The following is a 25,270-nucleotide window of genomic DNA, read 5'->3' on the forward strand; positions in this document are numbered from 1 at the left end:
ATGTGACTGTTGCAACTTTCACTGTTTGAATATCTGTATAAACTTTAAAACTGAAGTGCACTTTTTACGTGCGACGCCAGTGGCGTATCAGACACGTGGTTTCAGGGGGCACAGATAAGCAATTTTACGAGTGATTTGAAACTCTTTATTTAAATCACTGTTACAGAATTAAATTTAAACAATCTCAACACTTAAAAACCTAATCGGCGCAAACACGACAGTGTACTTGCCAAAACATGATAAAATCCTAAACTAAAATGTGTATTTGAAAACATATTCATTTTTACAAAATGAATCAAATATAAAATTAAATATTTTATTTTCTATGAATACAAAAGCTCCAACTCTGCCGAATACTGGAAAATTTAACTTTGCAGACCTAACCTATAATGTACATGTTTAAAGTCAACTTAATCGTAATGCCAATTAAATTTTCGCAGTAATAACATAAGAGACTTGAACGTATCACAAACATTAGGAAAAATCTATACACTAAAACAAAATATAAACTTCTGTAAAATCCCACGACTTATCTCCCCTGAAAATTGTACCGCCTCCCTTTCGGTTCGTCCTTGAGCTCCGACACGAACTTGCATATCTTCAAGGCGGGCCCTAACTTCAGATCCATGTGTTTCATCATCATTTCGAGATTGAGAAGCAGCAGCGCCTTACCGTCAATCTCCTGAAACACTCAATGTTACAAACCGCCGCCACCCCCACTTAGAACATACATGTGTCCTAAAAAGGTCCGCGTACGCCCCCAGACTCGCATCCTTCGACTCTATAAACTGTATAACCTCTTCGATCCCCCATTCGTTCGTAGGGATTTTATTCCGACTAGCTAAGGGAGATTCCGAAAGGTGCGAAGTATCACCAGGTGTCGTCGACGTCGCTGCTTCTTGCTCCGGAGGCGGCTTCCGCTTCGCAGGGGTCGGCTTTAGATCACAGTTCGAACAATCTTTTTTAACGCTATCCAAAGCTAAAAAAAAAAAATTGTAGGACGATTCGTGACGAAAAAATAATTTATTACAAAACATGTTATGGCAACACTCCAGCGCCGACGCCAACGCTGTGAAGACGTTTTCCAAGTCAGCGGACTTCGCAAGCTGAGGTAATTTGATTGTGTAGGTGGTACCCATATGCGTTATCACCATTTCCTCGCCCCGGAGGGCCCCCAAACGGGCCAAAATCGTCTCCGATTTGTGCGAGGCGCTCAATATCTTGCTTATTAGACTCTTCGCGAGCGACTTTGGGGTCGTTTCTTCGATCGTGGGTGGCAGTTGTGTCGAGTCGATAAGGGGGCCACCGGAGCAGCTCTTCCTGATCTAAATCAACCAGAAAATAATTAAAAGAAGCGCAAGTATGAAAACACAGTTACTTGTATCGTGATGGGTGGCGGCGGCGGCGCCGAGGTGTCCGCCTCCGGCGCTTCCGCCACCGTGGACGTGATGGGGGGCGGGGGCACCGGCGCCGTCAGCGCCGGCTTGAATTTGTACCGACTGTGGCCGGTGTTGTTTTTTTGGCCCGGGGGCTGCATCGGGTGCCCCGATTTGGCGCACCACCCCACGGGGAAGATGTCCCTGCTGTCGTACTTGCACCAGTAGTCGAAGGCGCCTCGCCAGCCGTCGAACGTGACGTGGATTTGGTCGTTCTTGACCGCCCCCACGGTCGCGCAGCAGATCAGCTGGGGGTTCTTTTTGTCGACGGCCTCGAGCTTCTGGCCCACTTGGAACAAGTTGCACTTGGGGCTCGGGGGCTCCTTCTGGAAGATGTTGGCCGGCGCCATGAGGGCGCCGTTCAGGGTCTTGGTGAGGAACATCGGCCAGGAGCTGGCGTTCATCCGAAAACCTGAGAAAAAAATTCTTTTTAGTAGATACTTTTTAACACCGAGTGATCATTAGTCATGAAGGAAATTTTTGTGTTGGCAATTCTGAATGATTGGCAACAATGATAGTATTTTTTTTATGATCCGTATAAATTAAAAAGGATGTGTGGAAAAAATTGAAAATGGGAGTAAAAATGCCAGAAAATAAAAAATAAGAGAGACATGATTAAAAAAGACGACAAAAAATGCGACCAAAAACGACGAAAAATTGCGAAAAAAATCGCAAAAAACCGATTACAAGATTACGTCAAAAAAGGCAAAAAAAGTGATAAAAAAGACATAAGACAAAAAAAAGATGAAAAATGCGATAAAAAATATCACAAAAATGTGCCGAAAAAAAAAGAAAAAGTTAAAAAAGTGACAAAAAATGGTGGAGAATTTAAGGATTATGGTGTTTTGATGATTTGAGGATTGTGGTTTTCTGGGGATTTTGATGCTCTGAGGATTTGGGGATTATGGTTTTCTGAGGATTTGAGGATTCTGATTTTCTGGGAATTTGAGGATTCTGGTGTTCTAAGGATTTTAGGATTATGGTGTTCTGAGGATTTGGGGATTTTGGCGTTCTGAGGAATTGAGGATTTTGGTGTTCTGGAGGATTTGAGGATTGTGGTTTTCTGAGGATTTTGATGTTCTGTGATTCAAGGGGTGGGGGAGTTGGCAAGAAATGCAATTAAAAAAAAGGAGTCAAAAAAAACAAACAAAAAAAGCGACAAAAAAGACAACCTAAAAAAAGGGAACAAAAAAAGGGCTATAAAAAAAAGAGAACAAAAGATGTGTCCAAAAATGCGATTAAAAATAAGGGAATTGAAAAAGCAACAAAAACGAAAAAAATATGCGAAAAATGCAAAAAAAAAAGAGATAAAAAGAGAGGGCAAAATACGCGCAAAATTGAGACTGAAAAAGGGGTCAAAAAGGGCCAAAAAAAAAACAAACAAAACCGTTACGACAAAAAAGAAGTAAAAAAAGTGGCAAAAAATACATCTAAAAAAAAAGCGGAAAAAAAATGTGATAAAAAAAGACATAAGACAAAAAAAGATGAAAAATGCGATAAAAAATATCACAAAAATGTGCCGAAAAAAAAATAAAAAGTTAAAAAAAGAATTTAAGGATTATGGTGTTTTGAGGATTTGAGGATTGTGGTTTTCTGAGGATTTGAGGATTTTGATGCTCTGAGGATTTGGGGATTATGGTTTTCTGAGGATTTGAGGATTCTGGTTTTCTGGGAATTTCAAGGATTCTGGTGTTCTGAGGGTTTGATGATTCTGGTGTTTTGGAGGATTTGAGGATTGTGGTTTTCTGGGGATTTTGATGTTCTGAGGATTTGAAGATATGGTATTCTGAAGATTTGAACAAAAAAAATCGACAAAAAAGAAGTGGGAAACAATGCGATTGAAAAATGGGGAGTAAGAAAAGGCATAAAAAATAAAAATTAAAAAAAAACGTAAAAAAGAGCTGCAACAAAAAAAGTCCAAAAAAAAAGAGCAAAAAATGTGACAAAAAAATGAAGGCGTCAAAAACCTGCCAAAAAAAGAAACTGCCACTAAAAATGCGACTGAAAAAAAGAAGAACAAAAAAGCACCAAACGAAAAATGCTATAAAAGTATTAAAAAAAAAATCTGCAATAAGAAAAGGCGACAAAAAAAGGACGAGTCAAAAATGGCGCCAAAAGAACGCAACAAAAAGGGGGATAAAAAACACAGAAAAAAAGGTTTCAAGAACATTCCTAAAAATGCTACAAAAAAGCCAAAACAACAATTTCGAGAAAGTGATAAAGTTAAAAGTTGAAAAAATACAACAAGAAAAGGTGATTAAAAAAGAGAGGACAAGACTGAAAAAAAGGAACCAAAAAAGGCGTCAAAACACGAAAAACGCTCAAAAAAAGAAAAAAAAAAAAAGAAAAACAAGAAAAAGGCGACAAAAAGTCAAAAAGTGTGATATAAACGGGAGACAAAAAATGCGATTAAAAAAATAGGGAATCGAAAAAAAAAAAACAAAAAAACTACAAGAACGTGTTAAAAAGCGATAATTAAAACGCGACAAAAAAGTCGAAAAAGTGACAAAAAAACGTGATAGATAAAAAGAGGGCAAAACATGTATTTAAAAAGACAATCAAAAAAGCGAAAAACTACCAAAGACGTGTTACAAAAGCGATATACAAAAAAAGTAATACACAAAAAGGGCGGCAAAAATGGTAATGCCATTTTTGGAAAAAAAAAAAACAAAAAAATTATTAAAAAAAAGAGAGGACAAGATTGAAAAAAAAATGAGCCAAAAAAGCGCCAAAACACGAAAAACATTCCAAAAAAAGAAAAAAAAAAACAAGGAAAGGGCAGCTAAAAAATGAAGCAAAAAAGTGCCAAAAAATCGAACCTAAAAAAGGCTGTAAAAAAGCGCAAAAACCGAAACAAGCGATAAAAAGCTGCAACAAAAAAAAGGGGTTAAAAAACCGAAAAAAGGTTACAAAAAAAGCCAACAAAAAAGTGCCAAAACACGAAAGACGCGATTAAAAAACTAAAAAAAAAAAGAGTCAAAAAAGGGCGATTAAACGGGGGACAAAAAATGTGATTCAAGGGGTGGGGGAGTAGGCAAGAAATGAAATTAAAAAAAAAGGAGTCAAAAAAAAAACAAAAAAGCGACAAAAAGACAACCTAAAAAAAGGGAACAAAAAAGGGGCTATAAAAAAAGAGAACAAAAGATGTGTCCAAAAATGCGATTAAAAATAAGAGAATCGAAAAAGTAACAAAAACGAACAAAATATGCGAAAAACGCAAACAAAAAAAAAGAGATAAAAAGAGGGCAAAATACGCGCAAAATTGAGACTGAAAAAGGGGTCAAAAAAAAGGGTAAAAAAAAAACAAACAAAACCATTACAACAAAAAAGAAGTAAAAAAAGTGCCAAAAAATACATCTAAAAAAGCTGTCAAAAATGTGATAAATAAAGACATAAGACAAAAAAAAAGATGAAAAATGCGATAAAAAATATCACAAAAATATGCCGAAAAAAAAGAAAAAGTTAAAAAAGTGACAAAAAATGGTGGAGAATTAAAGGACTATGGTGTTTTGAGGATTGTGGTTTTCTGGGGATTTGAAAATTCTAGTGTTCTGAGGATTTTAGGATTATGGTGTTTTCGAGGATTTGAGGATTCTGGTGTTCTAAAGATTCTAGGATTATGGTGTTCTGAGGATTTGGGGATTATGGCGTTCTGAGGAATTGAGGATTTTGGTGTTCTGGAGGATTTGAGGATTGTAGTTTTCTAGGATTTTGATGTTCTGTGATTGAAGGGGTGGGAGAGTTGGCAAGAAATGCAATTAAAAAAAAAAAGAAGTCAAAAAAAAAACAAAAAAAGCGACAAAAAGACAACCTAAAAAAAGGGAACAAAAAAAGGGCTATAAAAAAGAACAAAATATGCGAAAAAAGCAAACAAAAAAAAGAGATAAAAAGAGCGGGCAAAATACGCGCAAAATTGAGACTGAAAAAGGGGTCCAAAAAGGGTCAAAAAAAAAAACAAACAAAACCATTACAACAAAAAAGAAGTAAAAAAAGTGCCAAAAAATACATCTAAAAAAGCTGTAAAAAATGTGATAAAAAAAGACATAAGACAAAAAAAAAGATGAAAAAATTCGATAAAAAATATCACAAAAATATGCCGAAAAAAAAAAAGAAAAAGTTAATAAAGTGACAAAAAATGGTGGCGAATTTAAGAATTATGGTGTTTTGAGGATCTGAGGATTGTGGTTTTCTGAGGATTTGAGGATTGTGGTTTTCTGGGGATTTGGGAATTCTAGTGTTCTGAGAATTTTATGATTATGGTGTTCTGAAGATTTGGGGATTATGGTGTTCTGAGGATTTGAGGATTCTGGTGTTTTGAAAATTTTAGGATTACAGTGTTCTGAGGATTTGAGGATTATGGTGTTCCGAGGATTTGAGGATTGTGGTTTTCTGAGGATTTGAGGATTTTGATGCTCTGAGGATTTGGGGATTATGGTGTTCTGAGGATTTGATGATTCTGGTGTTTTGGAGGATTTGAGGATTCTGGTGTTCTAAGGATTTTAGGATTATGGTGTTCAAGAGGATTTGAGGATTGTGGTTTTCTGAGGATTTTGATGTTCTGAAGATTTGAACAAAAAAAATCGACAAAAAAGAAGTGGGAAACAATGCGACTGAAAAATGGGGAGAAAGAAAAGGCATAAAAAATAAAAAAACGTAAAAAAAGAGCTGCAACAAAAAAGCGACTAAAAAAAGCCCAAAAAGAGCAAAAAATGTGACAAAAAAATGAAGGAGTTAAAAACCTGGCAAAAAAAGAAACTGCCACTAAAAATGCGACTGAAAAAAAGAACAAAAAACTACCAAAAGAAAAATGCTATAAAAGTATAAAATAAAGCTGCAATAAGAAAAGGCGACTAAAAACAGGACAAGGAGCCAAAAATGGCGCCAAAGGAACGTAATAAAAAGGGTAATAAAAAACACAAAAAAAGGTTTCAAGAACATTTCTAAAAATGCTACAAAAAAGCCAAAACAACAATTTCGAGAAAATGATAAAGTTGAAAGTTAAAAAAAAAAAGACAACAAGAAAAGGTGATTAAAAAAGAGAGGACAAGACTGAAAAAAAGGAACCAAAAAAGGCGTCAAAACACGAAAAACGCTCAAAAAAAGGGAAAAAAAACAAGAAAAAAGGCCATAAAAAAAGTCAAAAAGTGTGAGACAAAAAATGCCATTCAAAAAAAGGGAAATCGAAAAAAAAAAACAATAAAAAACTACAAGAACGTGTTAAAAAGCGAGGAATGAAAAAACACGACAAAAAAGTCGAAAAAGTGACAAAAAAAAAAACAAAAAAAGAATCAAAAACAGGAAACACTACGAAAGACGTGTTACAAAAGCGACATACAAAAAAAATTGAAATGGGAGTAAAAAATGCCAGAAAATAAAAAAAAGGTGATAAGAGCGGCATAATTAAAAAAGACGATAAAAAAATGCGACCAGAAACGACGAAAACACAAGATTACGTCAAAAAAGGCAAAAAATGTGAAAAAAGACATAAGACAAAAAAAAAAGGATGAAAAATGCGATAAAAAATATCACAAAAATGAAACAAAAAAAAGAAAAAAAGAAAAAGTTGAAAAGTTGACAAAAAATGGTGGAGGATTTAAGGATTATGGTGTTCTGAGGATTTGAGGATTGTGGTTTTCTGAGGATTTGGATGCTCTGAGGACTTGAGGATTTTGGTGTTCTGGAGGATTTGGGGATTTTGATGTTCTGGAGGATTTGAGGATTATGGTGTTCTGAGGATTTGACGATTTTGATGCTCTGCGGATTTGAGGATTGTGGTTTTCTGGGAATTTGAGAATTTTGGTGTTCTGAAGATTTGGGGATTATGGTGTTCTGAGGATTTTAGGATTATGATGTTCTGAGGATTTGAGGCTTATGGTGTTTTGAGGATTCTGGTATTCTAAGGATTTTAGGATTATGGTGTTCTGAGAATCTGAGGATTGTGGTTTTCTGAGGATTTGAGGATTTTGATGCTCTGCGGATTTGAGGATTGTGGTTTTCTGGGGATTTGAGAATTCTAGTGTTCTGAGGATTTGAGGATTTTGGTGTTTTGGAGGATTTGAGGATTGTGGTTTTCTGAGGATTTTGATGTTCTGAAGATTTGAACAAAAAATAATCGACAAAAAAGAAGTGGGAAACAATGCGACTGAAAAATGGGGAGTAAGAAAAGGTTAAAAAAAAAACGTAAAAAAGAGCTGCAACAAAAAAAAGCGACTAAAAAAGCCCAAAAAAGAGCAAAAAAATGTGAAAAAAAAGAAAGTCAAAAACCTGCAAAAAAAAAACAAAATTGCCACTAAAAATGCAACTGAAAAAAAGAACAAAAACTACCAAACGAAAAATGCTATAAAAGTATAAAAAAATCTGCAATAAGAAAAGGCGACAAAAAAAGGACAAGGAGTCAAAAGTGGCGCCAAAAGAACGCAACAAAAAGGGGAATAAAAAACACAGAAGAAAAGGTTTCAAGAACATTCCTAAAAATGCTACAAAAAAGCCAAAACAACAACTTCGAGAAAGTGATAAAGTTGAAAGTTAAAAAAAAAATACAACAAGAAAAGGTGATTAAAAAAGAGAGGACAAGACTGAAAAAAAGGCACCAAAAAAGGGGACAAAACACGAAAAACCCTCAAAAAAAGGAAAAAAAAAAAAAATAAAAACAAGAAAAAGGCGACAAAAAAAGTCAAAAACTGTGATTAAACGGAAGACCAAAAATTAAAAAAAATAGGGAATCGAAAAAAAAAAACAATAAAAAAAACTACAAGAACGTGTTAATAATAAAAAAACACGACAAAAAAGTCGAAAAAGTGACAAAAAAACAAAAAAGGAAACAAAAACAGGAAGAACTACCAAAGACGTGTTACAAAAGCGACATACAAAAAAGTAACACCCAAAAAGGGCGGCAAAAATGGCGTTAAACTAGAGGGAATTAAAAAAAAGCAACAAAAAAAATAACAAAAAAAAAGACAAGAAAAAAGGCTATAACAATAGAACAAAAATACGACTAAAAACAAAAGAGGGAGTCGAAAAAGCAACAAAAGAGCAAAAAATGTGAAAAAAAACACAAAAAAGAGGTTTTTTAGGTAAAAAGAAAGAGCAAAATACGCCCACAAATGAGACTGAAAAAAAGATGTTAAAAAAGAGTCAATAAGGCGCAAAAAACGCCACAAAGAAACAAAACAAAACAAAACATTTCGAGAAAAAGTGATAAAGTTGAAAGATGAAAAACAAAAACAAAAAAAAACAATAATAAAATATAAAAAAGGAGGACAAGACTGAAAAAAAGGAGCCAAAAATGCGCCAAAACACGAAAAACATTCCAAAAAAAAAAGAAATAAAAAAAACAAGGAAAGGGCAGCTAAAAAAGAAGCAAAAAGTGCCAAAAATGGAACCTAAAAAAGGCTGTAAAAAAGCGCAAAAAACCGAAACAAGCGATAAAAAAGCTGCAACAAAAAAAGTGCCAAAACACGAAAAACGCGATTAAAAAATTAAAAAAATCAGTAAAAAAAGCGATTAAACGGGGGACAAAAAATGTGATTCAAGGGGTGGGGGAGTTGGCAAAAAATGCAATTAAAAAAAAAGGAGGAAAAAAAAACAAAAAAGCGACCAAAAAAGAGAACCTAAAAAAAGGGTTATAAAAAAGAGAACAAAAATGTGTCCAAAAATGCGATTAAAAATAAGAGAATCGAAAAAGTAAGGAGAGAGGGCAAAATACGCGCAAAAGCGAGACTTAAAAAAGGGACCAAAAAAGGGTCCAAAAAAAAAACAAACAAAACCGTTACAACAAAAAAAGAAGTAAAAAAAGCGCCAAAAAAGACATCTAAAAAAGGTGTAAAAAAATGCGCAAAAAATGGAAACGCGATAAAAAAGCTGTAACAAGAAACGACCACTAAACAAAAAAAGTCAAAAAAACAAGATTAAAAATAGTCAAAAATCTGGACTTTTAAGGTAAAAAATCTTATGTTCAACAAGTGTGGTGTGTGGATTTTTTTCCACGACCATCGGAACCATTGACGATACCCTAACGGTATTTTTCCCTGTAACGAATATCTTTTCAAACAATCAGAATTCTCGCAAAAATAAGGTGCAGAAAAAGCCACTAAAAAAGTCCCATCACACCTCAACGTCCGATAATTATTGTCACAAAAAATATATCTAAGTTGGATAAATTACCTCGAGTATTCTGATTATAAATAATAAACAATTATTGACTCGCTACGCTTACTCCAACAATCGATAAACGGGAAAAAGTGCAGTTGTAAAGTATATTACATAAGCAACAACAGAAATAATTAAAGTTATCTAGCTAGAACTTATGAAAATTTAATAAATTCTCGTTACTAGCTCATATTTAATTCAGTACAGAATTGAATCAATAGTTTTCAATTTTTCATCCAATAATACGCATTTCCTGACTCTCATTCTACTACTAAAACCAACTTCAAGTTGATACACTTGTAGATTATAGTAACATTCCAAGATTATTTATTTAAATACCCACATTAGCGCTATTAAATAATTTTATGGAATTTCCACAATGACAGCATAGTTTGCTTTACAATATTCGTATTGTAATAATTAGTCAAACAATGAAGCCATTATTTTTGCGTTAATTGTAATAGTTGGGTCAATTTTAAAAATTAAATGACGCAAAAACGGGCAAACAGAGATAATTAACAACAGTATTACATAAAGCCATCCACACACAAACGCATTTTATACCTAACGGCGGCTGCAGCATCCCTCCCGACTTCTCGCAGTGTCCCACTGGGTTAATCTCCCTCGAATCGACCAACCTCCAAAAATCATTCTTATTATCACTACCGTCCAGCCTCAGCCGCAGCCTCGACCCCAGCACCGTAATAACCGTCGCGATACACGTACTCGTCACATTCCGGGGGTCGAGCGCCTCCAGCTTCATCGACACCTTAAACTCGTTCTTCGGCGGCTCGATCGCTTGTTTGAAGCAGTTCGCCGGCGCCGGCACTGAATTCGTCTCCTTGAGGTACTCGTCCCAGTCGAAGGGCTGATATGTCTCGTACTGGAAGGGCCCCGGCGACGCTTCCAGCGGCGTCGTGGGGGCTATGGCCGCGACCCGGTTCTGCAACTCGGTCTTCTTCTGATACCTGTTCATGCAGTACGTCGAGCAGAAGTCCTTCGAGGGGTTGTTCGTGCCCCTGATCACATTGTCGCACTGCAGGCACGCGCCCTTCACGTACGCCTTGCGGAACTCCGCGAGACATGTCTCCGAGCAGAACTCTTTCTTGCCGTTTGTGGTAGGGAGCACGTATTTGAGGGGTAGTTTGCCTTCGTTGCACCATGTGCACGAGACGGTTTTCTTCGGGGGGCGCCCGGGGCCTCGCACTTTGCCGTTTTGGGGGGTGCTGGACATGGTTAGAAGCGAGCCATCAGTTTACCTCCAAAATCTGGACAGGGTGGTGGTGAGTTCGGACGAGTGCATATGGGTGAGGGGTGAACAGTCACATCTGAAAGGGGTGTTTGCGGCGATTTAGACGATGCGGTGGTGGAAATTCTGGGAAATGCTGGAAAAACACATTAATACGTCAACGACGTCACGAAAATGTCAACAACGCTTCTGTTTGGGTAGGGGGACCAACCCGACGGACGGTGCCAACGCAACGAGAAAAGTCACTAACGAGGAATTGTGGGTTGCCTACCCCACCAACTTTTTTCACTTCTAGAATTTCATCCACCAATGATAGTAAAAATGGTTAAAAGAAACCGCATAATTGAAAATACCATTTAAACACAAGAATAAAACGTTTCCTCATTGAATATTTTGTATTCAGAAAATGGTTCTTAGGCAACCAACAACACGTCTGCGCCATATTGAACAGAACCGTACTTACATAATTTAGCCCAGTCAAATGACAATTTGACTACGTAAACTAGGCTCTCTTGCAAGAACCCTGTACTTAAAAAAGTTTATTCTTAAATAAAAAAGGACTTAATTATAGATACAACATAAACTTAACCTAAACATAAAAATTTATACAAAACTTAACAAGGATTGCATTTAGCCCCTCATCCCAGTTTCTGTTTTTTGATTTTATTTACATTATTATTATCAGCTGAGCGCTTCGCTGCTCTCTTCATTTTTATCTCTTCAGGCGTCTTTTTCAGACCTTTCATTTTACGTGTTTGTATTTTCTGGATTTCTTGTTTACCAACGTGGATGCGGCCGTGGGTTGTTCCTAAGCCGTCCACACTGATGTTCTTCTTTTTAGTGACTTTAAGTTCTTTAGGTTTGCGAAGGGCTTCTTTCATCAGGTCTTCACTAGGGAGTTTGCTGCGTCGGAGGGTGAGGTCTATCCTGGGACCTAGTGCAAAAACCAAAATTTTAATTTTTGAATAACACATTTAAAATTGAGACACCTGGTATATAAAACAGTTCACTACCCTTTCTGTTACATAATGTGTAGGTGATATGAACTTCCGCGGTTTCTTTAATAAACCAAAAAGTTACAACGCGAATTCCATTTTTGATGAAACACCCTGTATTTGAATTATTTTTGTGGTTCCTGAACTCACCCATTTCTTCCAGTTCCAGCCGCGGCACCCTCGTCCCCGACTTCTTCATCAGCACATTGAAAGACCTAATCAAAATCTTCCCCTCTGGTGTGGCCGTAAAACTAATAGTGTGTTCAAGCCCTTGAAGCCTGACTGATTCAACCTCCTCCCGATGAAAAATATCAATAAACAGACTCTTCAAGTGTTTCAACTCCTCAGTCTCTTCCCATGTGGGGCCATTGAATACCAACGACGGCTTCGTCCCCAACACTATCTTCTGACAGGCAAATTCCCTCATACATTCGATATTCTCCACATGCAACTCGATCATATCCAACAAACTATAATTGTACATCCTACCAATGACTAGATTATCCGGTCTCTTTTTACTATGTGAACTCATAACAAACAACGGCGTTTCAAATTTTCTACAAAATCTTTCCACTGGGGTGGCATCTTCGAAGATGGTTATGTCATTTTTCTTATTCAAGAGTTGGGCATCAGGCTTTTTGATATCAAAGAGGTCTTTAGTTAAGCGGCGGAGCTTATCCGAGGAGCGCCGGCCTTGCAAGAAGAGGGCTCTTTTGGGACCTTCGTTCACTTGTGGCTCTTTCTTGATGAGGACTTTCTTACCTTTACGTGTGGTTGCTTTACTGCAAAGTGGGGCGTAAAATGGGCAGGAATGGTAAAATGGAACTTTGTACTTACACCACACGCTGTATAACTACCATTTTCGACGAACTTCACTAATTTTTCACCGTATTTTTGCTTGTAAACTTGTCTACACGTGTTGTAATAACTAACCTGTTGGGATTCTTGGGGATTAGGTGCCAACGTGAAGGGGTGAAAAACACCGAATTTTGACGGTTAAAATAACTGTTGGAAAAAAGAAAAGGGGCTCGGTTTGGGTTATTGATGGAAATTAAATGGCATTCGGGGGTGCTTTATCACATACAGAAGGATTCAAAGTGATTTGAATTTGTATTAAAGAGTTAACAATGTTACCAGGGGTTGGTAACATTGAAGCATTGTGGCGCGCACATACAAAGTACAATCCTGGATTTTTAAAAACATATTTTTTAATTTTAATACTGTTTAATTAGTTACTGGCTTTAAAGACCTCATCTTACGTTATATTGAACGCAAATTTAAATTCTGAACCAATATGACATATTATTAATCACTAAAAAAAATTGCTGTCAATAATATTTTTTTATTTTTTTATTTTATTACTAGTTTTTGTCGTAAATTTAGTTTTAACTTTAGTGTCGTGTCAAATAGGTCTTAACGAACAAAGTACTTATTATAGACTTATTTGAACTCGATTGCATTTATATGATTCCTGTTTACTGAAAATTTGTACGGTGGCTTGCCTATCCACAAGGCGCATGTGCCGATTCGTATTTGAACAATAATTAGGTAAGTTTGTTTGCAAATCCAATAAATTATTTTGAGACTGTTCTGAATAATAATAGTGTTAAAGGCAAATATAGTCAGTGGAAAGTATTGCAAGCGCTTACTGCGTTTTGTTTTAAAAAAATAATAGAAATCCCTTAATCTTAGCACATATTTATTTACGGTTCTTATCTTTTTAATTATTCCAGAAGAAGGGTATAAGAAAGAACTTTTGTGGCATAATTAGACGTCTTTGTTATAGAAGCAATGGAGAAAGCAAATATTCAAGAACATGACGGAGAAAGTGAAAAATTCATTGAAGGTAAATATATTTGTACTATTTTCTCTAACACAATAATCGATTACTAATCATTTTGCCCAAACTTTACTAAGAAATCCTTATAAATAATAATAATATTCGTCCGAACTTCATTATTCATTTTTAAAATCGCGAAATTCTTAGAAATTTCCTCCTCTCTAAGTATGCTTGTAATTTTAAATTCAGCCAAGGAAAACTAGACTTTTCTCAGGATCCATTACTTTCTAATCAATTAACTGTTAACTTCCAAAGCACGTATAGATTTTACATTTAATTTAGCGAGTGCATAGTGTGTTGCATAAATACTAATTATTGACAATTGCCATAAAATGTACAATAGTGTGGTCGGAAAAGTGGACACAAAAAACTGTATTTCCTCACCGCACTCGTAAAATAAAAAATTAATAAATGATGTAACACACCTGCAGCGGTTGCTGTTTCATAACCAGCAGCTATATATATCTTTTTCGCAAGAATTACAACTGACCTTGTTTGTGCCGCAAGCATAATAAAAAAAAATAAGAAATATACCTATCTTTAATGCAACAAACAGGTATTAAGACCCACAACACGCTGAAAAATGTTCATTTGGTTAGTCGTCGATGTGCAAGATCGCTACAAGAAGTACGTTTCGTTATTAATAAAGTGTTATTTTTATATTTTTTTTTACAGTGCCAGACGCGGAAAATGACATTATCGAAAAAACCATCTCCCCTTTAGGTCGCTGGCAAGTTTTCGTCTCCATTATTTCCTGTATGGTCAAATTTCCAGTAGCCTGGATCCAACTAAGTATAGTTTTCATAGCACCCCCAGCAAGCTTTACTTGTGTAGATAACACAACAAACACGTGTTCTGAAAATTGTACGAGTTATGTATACGACAGGTGAGTGCGTCGCGTTCTCCTGATTTGAATCCAACAGACGGGTTTTAGGTCCATTTTCACTGAAACTATTATAACGGAATGGGATTTGGTCTGCGACAAAGCTTACATGGCGAATTTAGCCCAAACTGTCACTATGTTGGGTATTCTCTCTGGAAACGTGTTGTTCGGGTATTTCTCGGACAAGTTCGGCCGCAGAAATCCTCTAATAGCTGGTGTATTGTTGCAAATCGTGTGTGGAATGGGGGCTGCCTTCTCAAAATGGTTCATCCTGTTTCTAGTGATGAGATTCTTCACTGCTTTTGCCACAGGAGGTACAATGGTAACCAGTTTTGTCCTTGTGATGGAAATAGTAGGTATGTACACCCCGAAATGTGTTTGTGGTTGCCTACACGTCCAAATTTCAGGCGCTAAATGGAGAACCACCTTTGGAATCATCTACCAAATACCGTTCAGTTTTGGCCACTTATTGTTACCCGTTTTCGCTTACTACCTTCGGGAGTGGCGCTACTTCCATGTCGCGATTTGTATCCCTTCAATCCTCCTCCTGTCGTACTACTGGGTTCTTCCAGAATCCCCACGTTGGCTCCTCACCGTCGGAAAACACGAAAAAGCGATACAAGTGTTGGAAAAAGCCGCCCATCACAATCGACTCACCGTTGAAAATATACAACCAGACGTCCACCACCATGTACAGAAAAAAGAACCCGGAAATGACCAACAAGCAGGCAACATTGTCGATTTATTCCGGACCCCTATCATCCGCATGTATACAATCTGCATCGGCTTTAATTGGTTCGCGTCGGGTCTTTGTTTCTTCGGTGGCGCCCAATATATCGGTCAACTCGGTGGCAACATTTTTGTGAACGTCGCTCTGTCCGCTGTCATTCAAATCCCCGGCACGCTGTTCTCGATTTGGTCGCTGCAGGCGTGGGGGCGCAGGAACACGCTTATTTTTAGTAACCTCCTGTCTGCCGGTTCGTGCATTCTGATTGGTTTAGTTCCGCCACAACCCGCGTGGATAAGGAGTGGCTTAAGTTGTGTTGATATGTTCGCATTGGCTATTTCCTTTCCCACTGTGTATATCTACTCAGGCGAGTTGTTCCCGACTGTGGTGAGAAATATAGGAGTGGGGAGCAGTTCTATGTTTGCGAGGGCGGGGTCAATGGTGGCGCCGTTCGTTGCAGGCTTGGTATTGGTGAGGGAGTGGCTTCCGATGGCCGTGTTCGGGGTGGTGCCATTAATAGGGGCGGCGCTTTGTTTGAAATTGCCGGAGACGGTGAACTGTAAGCTGCCGGATACGGTGGAGGAAGCGGAGGAGTTAGCGAAGAAGAAATAAATTAATTTTGTTTTTTTTTTTAAATATATGTTTTGTGGTACAAGGTGTCTATAATTTTTATTTGTTGTGTGTCAACTGTCAATTTTTAAAGAAGAGGGGACTGCTGCAATCTGTATTAAGCGCGTCTAACTTCATAATCGGGTGTTTGATTATTTAATGGTTGTGACCTCGTTGTGTCAAATAATAATAAATCGGTTCCTTTAAGACTTTTACATTTCAGTCGGTGTGTGTTGTAACCGAGTTGTAACAAAAAAAGTATAAAAGTAAGCGCTTGCAAACAATTCTGAAACACCCATCAAATTTTAATTTTTTTGTCTACAGTGGCCACGTTCGACATCATCGAAAAAACCACTGGGAGTTTAGGTCCTTGGCACATCACCATGTGCGTTCTCATCTGCCTAGTAAAATTCCCCATAGCTTGGTTACAACTAAGCATCGTGTTCATAGCACCCCCAGCTACCTTTTTTTGTTCTGACAGCCACATACCCCAGTGTTCGTCAAACTGTTCAAGTCACCAATTTGACAGGTACCTAAGGTCTAAATCACCTGAAAATTCTGCATTTAATTCTAGAACCACGTTTTCAGAGACCATAATCACCCAATGGGACTTAGTCTGCGACAGAGCCTACCAGGCAAACCTAGCCCAAACCGTAACCATGCTGGGCATACTTTTCGGTAACATGGTTTTTGGGTACTTTTCGGACCGCTTTGGGCGCCGAAAACCATTCGTAGCCGCAGTCACTATCAAAGTGATTTGTGGTACAAGTGCTGGGTTTGTACCATGGTTTGGGTTGTTCTTGGTGCTCAGGTTCGTGGCGGCGTTGGCCACTGGTGGTACCATGGTGATGAGCTTCGTCCTCATTATGGAACTAATAGGTTTAAAATGGCGGACTACCATTGGAATTTTGTACCAGATACCGTTCAATCTCGGACACCTGTCTCTCCCACTTTTTGCCTACTTCATCCGGGATTGGCGCCTTCTCCATACCGCCATTATCGCCCCATCCATTATCCTGGTCGGTTATTATTGGGTCCTGCCAGAGTCACCAAGATGGCTGCTGACAGTTGGACACACAGAAAAAGCTATAAAGTACTAGAAAAAGCAGCAACTTATAACAAAAAACCAGTAGCTGGTATTAGAGAAAACGTACATTGCTTTTTGGAAAAGAAACATTTAAATGAAGAAAAGCAAACAGGTAAAACTTTTCACACTTTTATTTACCCTTCATTATTGTTATTACTTAGGTAATATAATTGATCTCGTTCGTACCCCCACCATGCGCACCTACACCACTCACCTGGGCTACAATTGGTTCGTTTGCGGCCTCTGCTTCTTCGGTGGCGCCCAGTACATCGGCCAATTAGGAGGCAACATTTTCGCTCTCTCCGCCCTTATCCAGATTCCTAGCACATTTTTCTCCATCTGGTCTGTGAAAGCGTGGGGCCGTAGACCCACCCTCGTGTTCAGCAACCTCCTTTCGTCCGCCTCCTGTCTGCTTATTGGTGGAGTCCCTTCCCAGTGGGCGTGGTTTAGGAGCTCCTTCAGCTGCTTGGACATGTTCGGACTGGCTATTTCCTTCCAGACTGTGTACATTTACTCAGGGGAGTTGTTTCCGACTGTTGTTAGAAACGTGGGGGTGGGGACTAGTTCCATGTTTGCAAGAGTGGGGTCAATGGCGGCGCCGTTCATTACGGGGCTAGTGGTGGTGAGGGAGTGGCTTCCGATGCTTGTGTTCGGAGTGGCGCCTTTGATTGGTGCTTTGCTGTGTTTGCGGCTGCCAGAGACTGTGGATTGTAAGTTGCCGGATACGGTGGAGGAGGCGGAGCTACTCGAAAGGGCGTGATTAGGTTAGTTTTAGGAGGAGGGTGAAGTACGAATAGGCTGAATACATGACCTGAAAAGGGGGCGTGTTTTATTTAAGGTGAAGTCGTGGGGGTTCAATTACCGCTAGGAACGTAGCGAGTGACATTACTTTCATTCCGCAAGCCTTCAAGGTTAAAGGTTTGTGGCTTCGTAGTAGAATGAGAAGGACGTATTTTTGGACAATTACTTCTTTTTTGTACCAGTAGAAGGAGTAGATGGCGTCTGATATTGCTAGGCTCTGGAAGAATTGACTGACTATTCGTGTTCTCAGGTTTATTATATAATTTCGTGTGTTAAGTACCTCGTCCACAAGGTTTTGTCCGTGGTAACACACAAGAAATAACATTCCTAACCAGCCTAATAAATGCATTAAAAATCGTACGGCTTCTATGTAGTTAGAAGTGGTTGTGATTTCGAAACCTAGCACACTAATTACAAAGCCTGTCCAGGTTATGTGGAGTAGCATCATCTGGGTGAAGCAGCTGTCAGCCCTGGTTGCATAACTAAAGGGAAATATTGAACATGAAATTTTGAAACTCACTCTATAATTGCGGTGTGGAACTTAACGCAAAATTTCATCTTTTTTTCCAGGGTTTCAGTATCATATTGAGTTGTAAGTCCTGCAATAATTTTCCTGAAATATTTTAATTGTGTCGTCGTATGAATCAAAACCCCACAAATTAGCATCGTAATGACCATAATTACGGTTGTTCCCAACATACAGATTGCACATTCATGCAACGCAATGAGTTCAGCTAGTGGAAAGTAGTCGCATTTGAAAGGTAGTAGAAACCTGACCACTAGCCCACAAGGTATTCCGTATTTAACCATATGACTAGGTTTATGGTTTTGACAGTAGTCGTAATTTAAAACGGGCAATAGCCCGTAACAGGCGTTGCCCACAATTCCATAAACGATAAACAACTTAGTGTAGAATTCAAGAGACTCGTCGGTTTTTTGGATTAAGGATTTTGGGCTATAATTTTCAAAAGTGGCCAAATCTTGAACTAGGGTTTTGATTTCTTTCTTTTTGTTTATGAAGCACAAGGAGACGTAAATGACGCCGAAAAGGGCGCTCAGAGCCACAAAGTTTTCGTTTATATTCGTAAAGGAGATGTTTTCTTCTGAAATGTCACACTAGGGAGTGAGTTTTCTAGTACTACGTTTTCTCACCCTGAAACTGGGCCACTAAATCAGCGATTATTGGAAAAGTAGTAATGGTGGTAATCGCACTGACGTAGTACTGTTTAATTGTAAAAGTCGAGATGCTTTCTTGAGGCCACATATTGATCATTGTTAGAGCTTTAACAAAGAACTTCAAGTAAGGAGGCATTTTTGTATTCTAGTAAATAAACGACTGACAGAATATCGGAACTCCTTAAAACTACTAAGAAATATTGTTTAAAAAATTAAAGAGTGTCGATATCGTCAACTTGACGCGTAATGATACACAAGAAAACCTTGCATTTTTTAAAGAAATAGTAAGTAATCAATTTTAATTTTCAAAATGTGATTTTACAGGTGTATGACAATTTTATTAGTACAAATTTACCGCTAGATGGCAGCTCAAAACGTCATTGTTACCCGCGAGATGTCACCATTATCGCTTATTTATATAAAAAAACACGTAAAACTAAATGCGATTAACAAAAATAAGAGCTCATGCTCGGAGGACCAACACTTCGTATTCCGAATACGCAATTTCTTCACCGCCAAACGGAATATAGCAAACATGGTGACTTGGATGTATCTACAACCCCAAAATCAGAACATAAATAAACCCTTCAGTTTTCATAGATACTTTTCCAACGGTTAGAGAGCCTTCATGGTGAACCCTTCCAATGTACAAAGATTCCCCAGTACTGGTGTGCCCCCCTTTGAGAGCCCCACGATGGGTATGTCCTCCATGGCTCAAAACCCATGAAACGTTTTTGGCACACAAAACCTACAAAACTAAATCAACAAAAACACACAAAAAAAATCGTCAGTACTTCAAAATTGCACAGTTGGTGTTCCTTGCAATTGTAAGCCGCAAATCCTGCTTTTTTCTCTGGAATAACTTTAATTGGGAGCAAGTCGCCACTGTAGTGGGCTCTACCCACGTAAATGGCATGACCGTCGACGTCTACGCCCCCTTGGACGATGTTTTTGGGGAGGGGGGAATCCCAAAGGGTAGTAAAATAAACCCAGTGGTGATCTAATGACAGGAATAAATTAGCAATTTGTTGAAGAAACACCACGTTGTACCTTCCTCACTTTCTTGTCTTTTAATGTGGGACTTCAAGTTATGTATCCCTCTTTCTAGTTTTGCCACTATTCCTCCCTGTTTTTCTTTCAAGTGATGTTCATTTTGTATTTTGAGTATGGCTGTGTCTCTCATTGTGGTGGTGGATCTGACGCATTTCTTGCATTTCCATGTTTCAAAGTCAATATCAACAACCAAGTTGTTAATTCTTTCTAAACAAGTTGAGTGCAGGGGCAGGAAACACACTGTACATTTAGCTTCTGCACCATGTATTGGTTGGAGGCAGATTTGGCAAACTTTATCCAAATTATCGTCTGGGGCGGCTACGTTTATCGTGATAATGTGATTATTGTGGTATTTGATAACATACCTTCATTGATACTGCGGCTGAACTTTGGGTAAAGCTCTGAGTATGATGGCGGGGGCTCAGTTGGTACAAATGGGGGAGAACTGGGCCCTTCTAAAACATAGACTGACAGTGACAGTAGGGTTTCCTCTGTCTATTATAACGCTAAAACTTGCCTGCCATTTGTTGTTTTGGTGATTAATTGATTATATTTAAGCGACTGCAGTCAATGATTCAGATCCAGAACATTGATTAGCCCAATTTGGCGCCTAGACTAGACTATCCAGACCACAAACCAAAACCAAGAAAACTGCTTTTAAATCTACCAGTCGATAGAGGGCGACAAAAAATTTATCGTTCCAAGATCTTCCACCCCCTCAGTTGCGGTACGAAGACCCCATATATCGTTCAGTGATCTTGTGCAGTGATCGTCTGATCTTAAAATTACACACAGAGTTTGCGAAGTGTCATGAATCAGACGAGGTTTGTGTCTCAACTAGCACCCATCAGATGTCAGCACTATCGTTTTAAAACTTATTTATTCAAATAAAAAAGTAAAACTAAATCAGATTAACAAAAATAGGACTTCAGGCCTGGAGCACCAACACCTCGTACTCCGAATAAGCAATTTCTTTACCGTCGAACGGGATATAGCAGACGTGGTGGCTTGGGTGTATCTACAACACAGGAATCAGTCACAATTCATACAATTACAGTTTTCGTACTTTTCCGACTGTTAAAGACCCTTTGTGGCGAACCCTTCCGATGTATAAGGATTCCCCACTGCTGGTGTAGCCGCCTTTGAGGGCCCCCGGACGCGTATATCCCCCATGGCTCAACAACCATGAAGAATTTTTAGCACACAGAACCTCTAAATTGTACACTTGGCGTTCTTTGCCGTCGTAAGCCACATATGCCGCTTTTTTCCCTGGAATCACTTTAGCTGGGAGCAAATCGCCACTGTAGTGGGCTCTACCCACGTAAATGGGGTGACGGTCGACGTCCACGCCCCCTTGGACGATGTTTTTGGGGAGGGCTGACCCGAGGGTTGAAAAATTAACCCAGTGGTGATCTACTAACAACAAATTAGTAACCTTATTGCAACAAAACTACCTTCTACCTTCCTCAGTTTCTTGTCTTCCATTATGCGCCTTCAAATTATGTATTCGTTTTTCTAGTTTAGCTACAATTCTTTCCAAACTTTGTTTCTCTTTCATCAGATGCTCATTTTGTATTTTGAGCATTCTGACCTCTATGTCGTCCACTCTGTTGGTGGTTTTCGTGCATTTTTTGCACTTCCATGTTCTCAAGTCAACGTCAACAACAAAGTTGTTGATTCTTTCCAAACAAGTTGAGTGCAGGGTTAGAAAACACACTGTACATTTAGCTTCTGCACCATGTATTGGTTGGTGGCAGATTTGGCAAACTTGATCCAAGTTGTCGTCAGGGGCAGCTGCGTTTATCAGTGATAGTTATACGATTGCGATATTTGATAACATACCGTCGTTGATACTGCGACTTAAGCTTGGGTAAAGCTCTGAGTAAGCTGGAGGGAGGTCATTGGGTGAAGACGACGGGAATTTGGGCCATCCTAAAACACAACTGTGTGATTTTCGAACGACTAAAACGACTAAAACTTGCCTGCCATTTGTTGTTGGTCGATTTTTTATGATTGCACAATGGTAATTCCGAATAACAAGAATGTTGACGACCTTGTAGTTCCGATTACGAAACGAACCGATCGAAGCCGAGCTTTTGGCTTAGTTTGATCAGTGACAGTTCGGGCGAAAGTGAGCCTTCTGAAACCAAACGACTCTAATTTTCATTCAAACTGATCTCATTTGTCGCAGCCCCAAAACACATGACCATAATCATCGATCGACGTTTCCCTGCATTATGTATTTTTCTTTTTTGTTGCACTTCCATTTGCAGTTAATTTTTAGCTTGTTGTTTCAGGAATCAATACGGTGTTGGGTTTCTTATCGGCAATTTCTGACACACTTTCCGCCGGTTTTATAATTCTCGTTAATCCGGAAGAAATCGTCTTCAAACTGATACAATCTTAACAGGATTAAATTTTTTCCACCTGCAAAAACTTGCTCTTGCTTGAGATACAATAACACAGTTGTTTAGATAATAAATCACGTTTTTGTCCTCCCAGCCGCCTCCAGTCCCTGAAACAAAATAATGGCATGGAAAATTCCCCTTATTACACCGTTTGATCAATACCTTTGATTATTTTTCATGTTTTTATGATTGATTAAACTTCCATACGTTTGATGAGCGACTTTCCAAGACGTCATTTTCGTCGTTTTAATTATTTCTTTTAGTCTCAATTTTTCATTACATAGCAATAAATTTGTTTAAACATCGCCCTCCCTCCTCCAGCCCCATTTTCTCCGACTTTATTACATTTCTTTGCACCGAAAAATTGATATTCTCCCTCTTGTAAATGAAATTTCGCCTCATTCTCATCCCCTTTTTTTGTACAAAGGTGTTCACTCAGCTCCAATAAGGGATGCTTCCTCTCTATACCATAACATTAGTTTCATTAGGCCTTGAGTGTGCTTGGGGCCAAAGCAGCCACCTGTTATCACGAAGCAAGGGTTGATTATCAAAAGGGGATGTGCGGCTTTGTTTAATAAATGTTTACCATAAAACAACTCGTGAAAGTTACTTGTGTTATTTATGACACTTTTATTAGCCCGGAACCAGTATTTCTTCCCATTTTTTTTATTCTATTGATTCCTACATCTGTCCTACACATAAAAGCTCCCAATGTCAAAACTAAAATAAATATAAATTTTAGTCAGTTCTTTACTTCGTATCTGCTCCAGAAAATGGAAGTAGCCTCCAGTAAAAAACATTGCGGTGGATTTTTACGCATACGATATCGTCCAGTTCCATGAAATGGGTGAACGCAAAATAAATTAGGGCCTTCGAGGACTCTGATAAGATTTCCGCGACGCGATAACGCAGTGTTTATATCATACTCTACTTTTTTGATCTAATAACTGAATGTATTAATTATATTGTTTTTTTGAAATAAGTAGAAACTTTTCTACCTCGGATTACAAGCTTGAAAAAATACAGCGACCTCTGTCGAAATATATGTGTGTCTTTGAAAGTTGTTTAGCGATTTTACCTTGTTTAACAACTTCCCTGGCATATACCCGGATAAACTTCCACCACCATGAACTTGGCAACAACCCCCACAAATTCGCAAAGGCCATTCAGTTGGCAGATCGCTCTATTCATCAGCTTGTTTTCTAGTTGCACTTTATGGTCAAGGATATCGGCACGATCAATGTTTAAACTTGTGTAGCCCCGAGAAACGAAGAGGGTGCTTTTTTCGAGTAAATGAGCGGAATAGACATATTTTTCCTCGTAAGATGAAGTAGGTAAAAGGGAATTGGCGATAATTGGATTCTAAGACGTTGATTTTTAAAGGAATTTTTATGGTGCACGTCTTGCTCGCTGCGCGAGCTTAATTTCGGTTTATTAACGAGCTTCCTGACACGTTTTTGTAGATGAAATCACAATCAATGTGCGTTTATTAGATTATTGTCCCTCTATTCACCCCCTTTTCGAGACCAACACATGCCCTTGGCCCCAAAAACTGTAAACAAATCCATGCCGCGCTCTGTTGTAGCCATTTTTCACCGTTAACACAATTACGTGAGATTGAGCTTTTTTAATTATCGCAGAACGGTAAAAAATCTAAATAAATAAACTGAGAGCTTTCGAGCTTTCGTTCCAATAATTAATCCGTATGTAGGTTTGTATGTGAAAGAGGAAAAATCGTCTAGGGGATGACTTACTCTAGCCACATTAAAAAGCGCTCAGATTTGAAATGATAAATTATCTGAGAGGTGGAGATAGGGTTTAATTTATTTGTCCGAAACATAATGATGTATCACAGGGGTTGTAATCTATCATAGTTTGTTTTGTTTGGAGTTAACATATGAAAAGGGTTGTTTGTCTTTATCTGGAAGGGTTGCAAGTTTGTCAAAAAATTACATCGTAGGGTTTTTTGGATTCAATAGTTTTTGGTGTCTCATAATCACTAGACAAAAAGTGGCTCCCTGTTTCTGCTTTAACATAATAACTGTTTTATATTTCAGTGTTTGGTGTTTCTAAATTTTCTAATTTTCTATCAATCGATTTTTTGATTTTTTGATTTTTTGATTTTTCGAATTTTCGATTCCTCAATTTTTCCGTGTTCCCACTTCTCAGATTTTCGATTGTTTCTTGATTTTTCGATTTCTCGGTTTTTTAATTTTCCCCGATCTCAGTTTTTCGATGTCCAAGTTTTGAAATTTTTCAGTTTTCTGTTCTTCGATTTTAAAATTTTTTGATATTCGAGTTTTAGGATTTTCCAATTTTCGAATCTTCAATTTTTCGATTTTTTAATATTCCAGTTTTTGGTGTTTCTAAATTTTCGATTTTTCGATCAATTGATTTTTCGATGTTTTGATTTTCCCATTTCTCCTCTTTTCAGTTTCGCGATTTCTCGATTTTCCGTTTTCATATTTTCGATTTCCCGATTTTGTAATTTTCCGAGATCTCAGTTTTTCTTTTTCAATTTTGGGATTTTTCAATTTTTCGATTTATCGTATTTTGATTTTTCGGTTTTTCGATGTTTCAAAAATTGGAGAATTGAAAATCAATAAAATCCAAAAATCGAAACATTTAATTACATCGAATCTAAGTCGTTTTTTTTTTTAAACAAAAACAACAAAAAACGGAGGCGGAAAATCGAAAGAAATCGAAAAATTCAAAAATTGCAGTCAATAAGTCGAAAATTTCAAAATTTGAAGAACGAAAACTGAAAAATTGAAAGATTGAGAATTCGAAAAGTTGGAAAATCCAAAAATTGTGAATTCGAACGTCGGGAAATCCAAAAATCAAATCGAAAAGTCAAA

At 37.9% G+C, this 25,270-nt stretch overlaps 5 protein-coding genes and 1 pseudogene across 5 annotated transcripts; 2 read left to right on the plus strand and 4 right to left on the minus strand.

The window, feature by feature from the left end:
• Positions 1 to 122: 122 nt before the first annotated feature.
• Positions 123 to 11,031, minus strand: LOC135125065 (polycomb protein Scm). The gene is made up of 5 exons (XM_064050394.1): positions 10,149 to 11,031; positions 1,379 to 1,848; positions 1,031 to 1,325; positions 732 to 979; positions 123 to 682 (listed from the first exon to the last, which is right to left on the minus strand). The coding sequence occupies exons 1-5, from the start codon at positions 10,816 to 10,818 to the stop codon at positions 530 to 532; spliced, it is 1,836 nt and encodes a 611-aa protein (XP_063906464.1). The 5' UTR covers positions 10,819 to 11,031; the 3' UTR covers positions 123 to 529.
• A 178-nt stretch (positions 11,032 to 11,209) lies between these two features.
• Positions 11,210 to 12,786, minus strand: LOC135125069 (ribosome production factor 2 homolog). The gene is made up of 3 exons (XM_064050398.1): positions 12,666 to 12,786; positions 11,979 to 12,610; positions 11,210 to 11,767 (listed from the first exon to the last, which is right to left on the minus strand). Exons 1-3 carry the CDS (start codon positions 12,686 to 12,688, stop codon positions 11,472 to 11,474), a joined length of 951 nt encoding a protein of 316 aa, XP_063906468.1. The 5' UTR covers positions 12,689 to 12,786; the 3' UTR covers positions 11,210 to 11,471.
• A 776-nt stretch (positions 12,787 to 13,562) lies between these two features.
• On the plus strand, positions 13,563 to 15,933 carry LOC135125066 (organic cation transporter protein-like). The gene is made up of 4 exons (XM_064050396.1): positions 13,563 to 13,674; positions 14,344 to 14,554; positions 14,603 to 14,907; positions 14,959 to 15,933. The coding sequence occupies exons 1-4, from the start codon at positions 13,620 to 13,622 to the stop codon at positions 15,888 to 15,890; spliced, it is 1,503 nt and encodes a 500-aa protein (XP_063906466.1). The 5' UTR covers positions 13,563 to 13,619; the 3' UTR covers positions 15,891 to 15,933.
• Positions 15,934 to 16,031: 98 nt separating this feature from the next.
• Positions 16,032 to 17,989, plus strand: LOC135125067 (organic cation transporter protein-like; annotated as a pseudogene).
• Positions 17,735 to 19,087, minus strand: LOC135125528 (odorant receptor Or2-like). Its single transcript, XM_064051190.1, has 4 exons — positions 18,928 to 19,087; positions 18,296 to 18,878; positions 17,837 to 18,257; positions 17,735 to 17,785 (listed from the first exon to the last, which is right to left on the minus strand). Exons 1-4 carry the CDS (start codon positions 19,085 to 19,087, stop codon positions 17,735 to 17,737), a joined length of 1,215 nt encoding a protein of 404 aa, XP_063907260.1.
• Positions 19,088 to 19,234: 147 nt separating this feature from the next.
• LOC135125529 (uncharacterized) lies at positions 19,235 to 22,098 on the minus strand. Its single transcript, XM_064051191.1, has 11 exons — positions 21,987 to 22,098; positions 21,847 to 21,936; positions 21,466 to 21,798; positions 21,071 to 21,417; positions 20,939 to 21,022; positions 20,736 to 20,841; positions 20,370 to 20,459; positions 20,002 to 20,322; positions 19,746 to 19,951; positions 19,556 to 19,699; positions 19,235 to 19,504 (listed from the first exon to the last, which is right to left on the minus strand). The coding sequence occupies exons 1-11, from the start codon at positions 21,991 to 21,993 to the stop codon at positions 19,415 to 19,417; spliced, it is 1,818 nt and encodes a 605-aa protein (XP_063907261.1). The 5' UTR covers positions 21,994 to 22,098; the 3' UTR covers positions 19,235 to 19,414.
• Between the last annotated feature and the right edge of the window lie 3,172 nt (positions 22,099 to 25,270).

This window comes from Zophobas morio, unplaced genomic scaffold (assembly GCF_036711695.1).
Source record: "Zophobas morio isolate AGI-343-1 ecotype UQ-CSIRO unplaced genomic scaffold, CSIRO_AGI_Zmor_V1 ptg000008l, whole genome shotgun sequence".
Lineage (NCBI taxonomy): Eukaryota > Metazoa > Arthropoda > Insecta > Coleoptera > Tenebrionidae > Zophobas > Zophobas morio.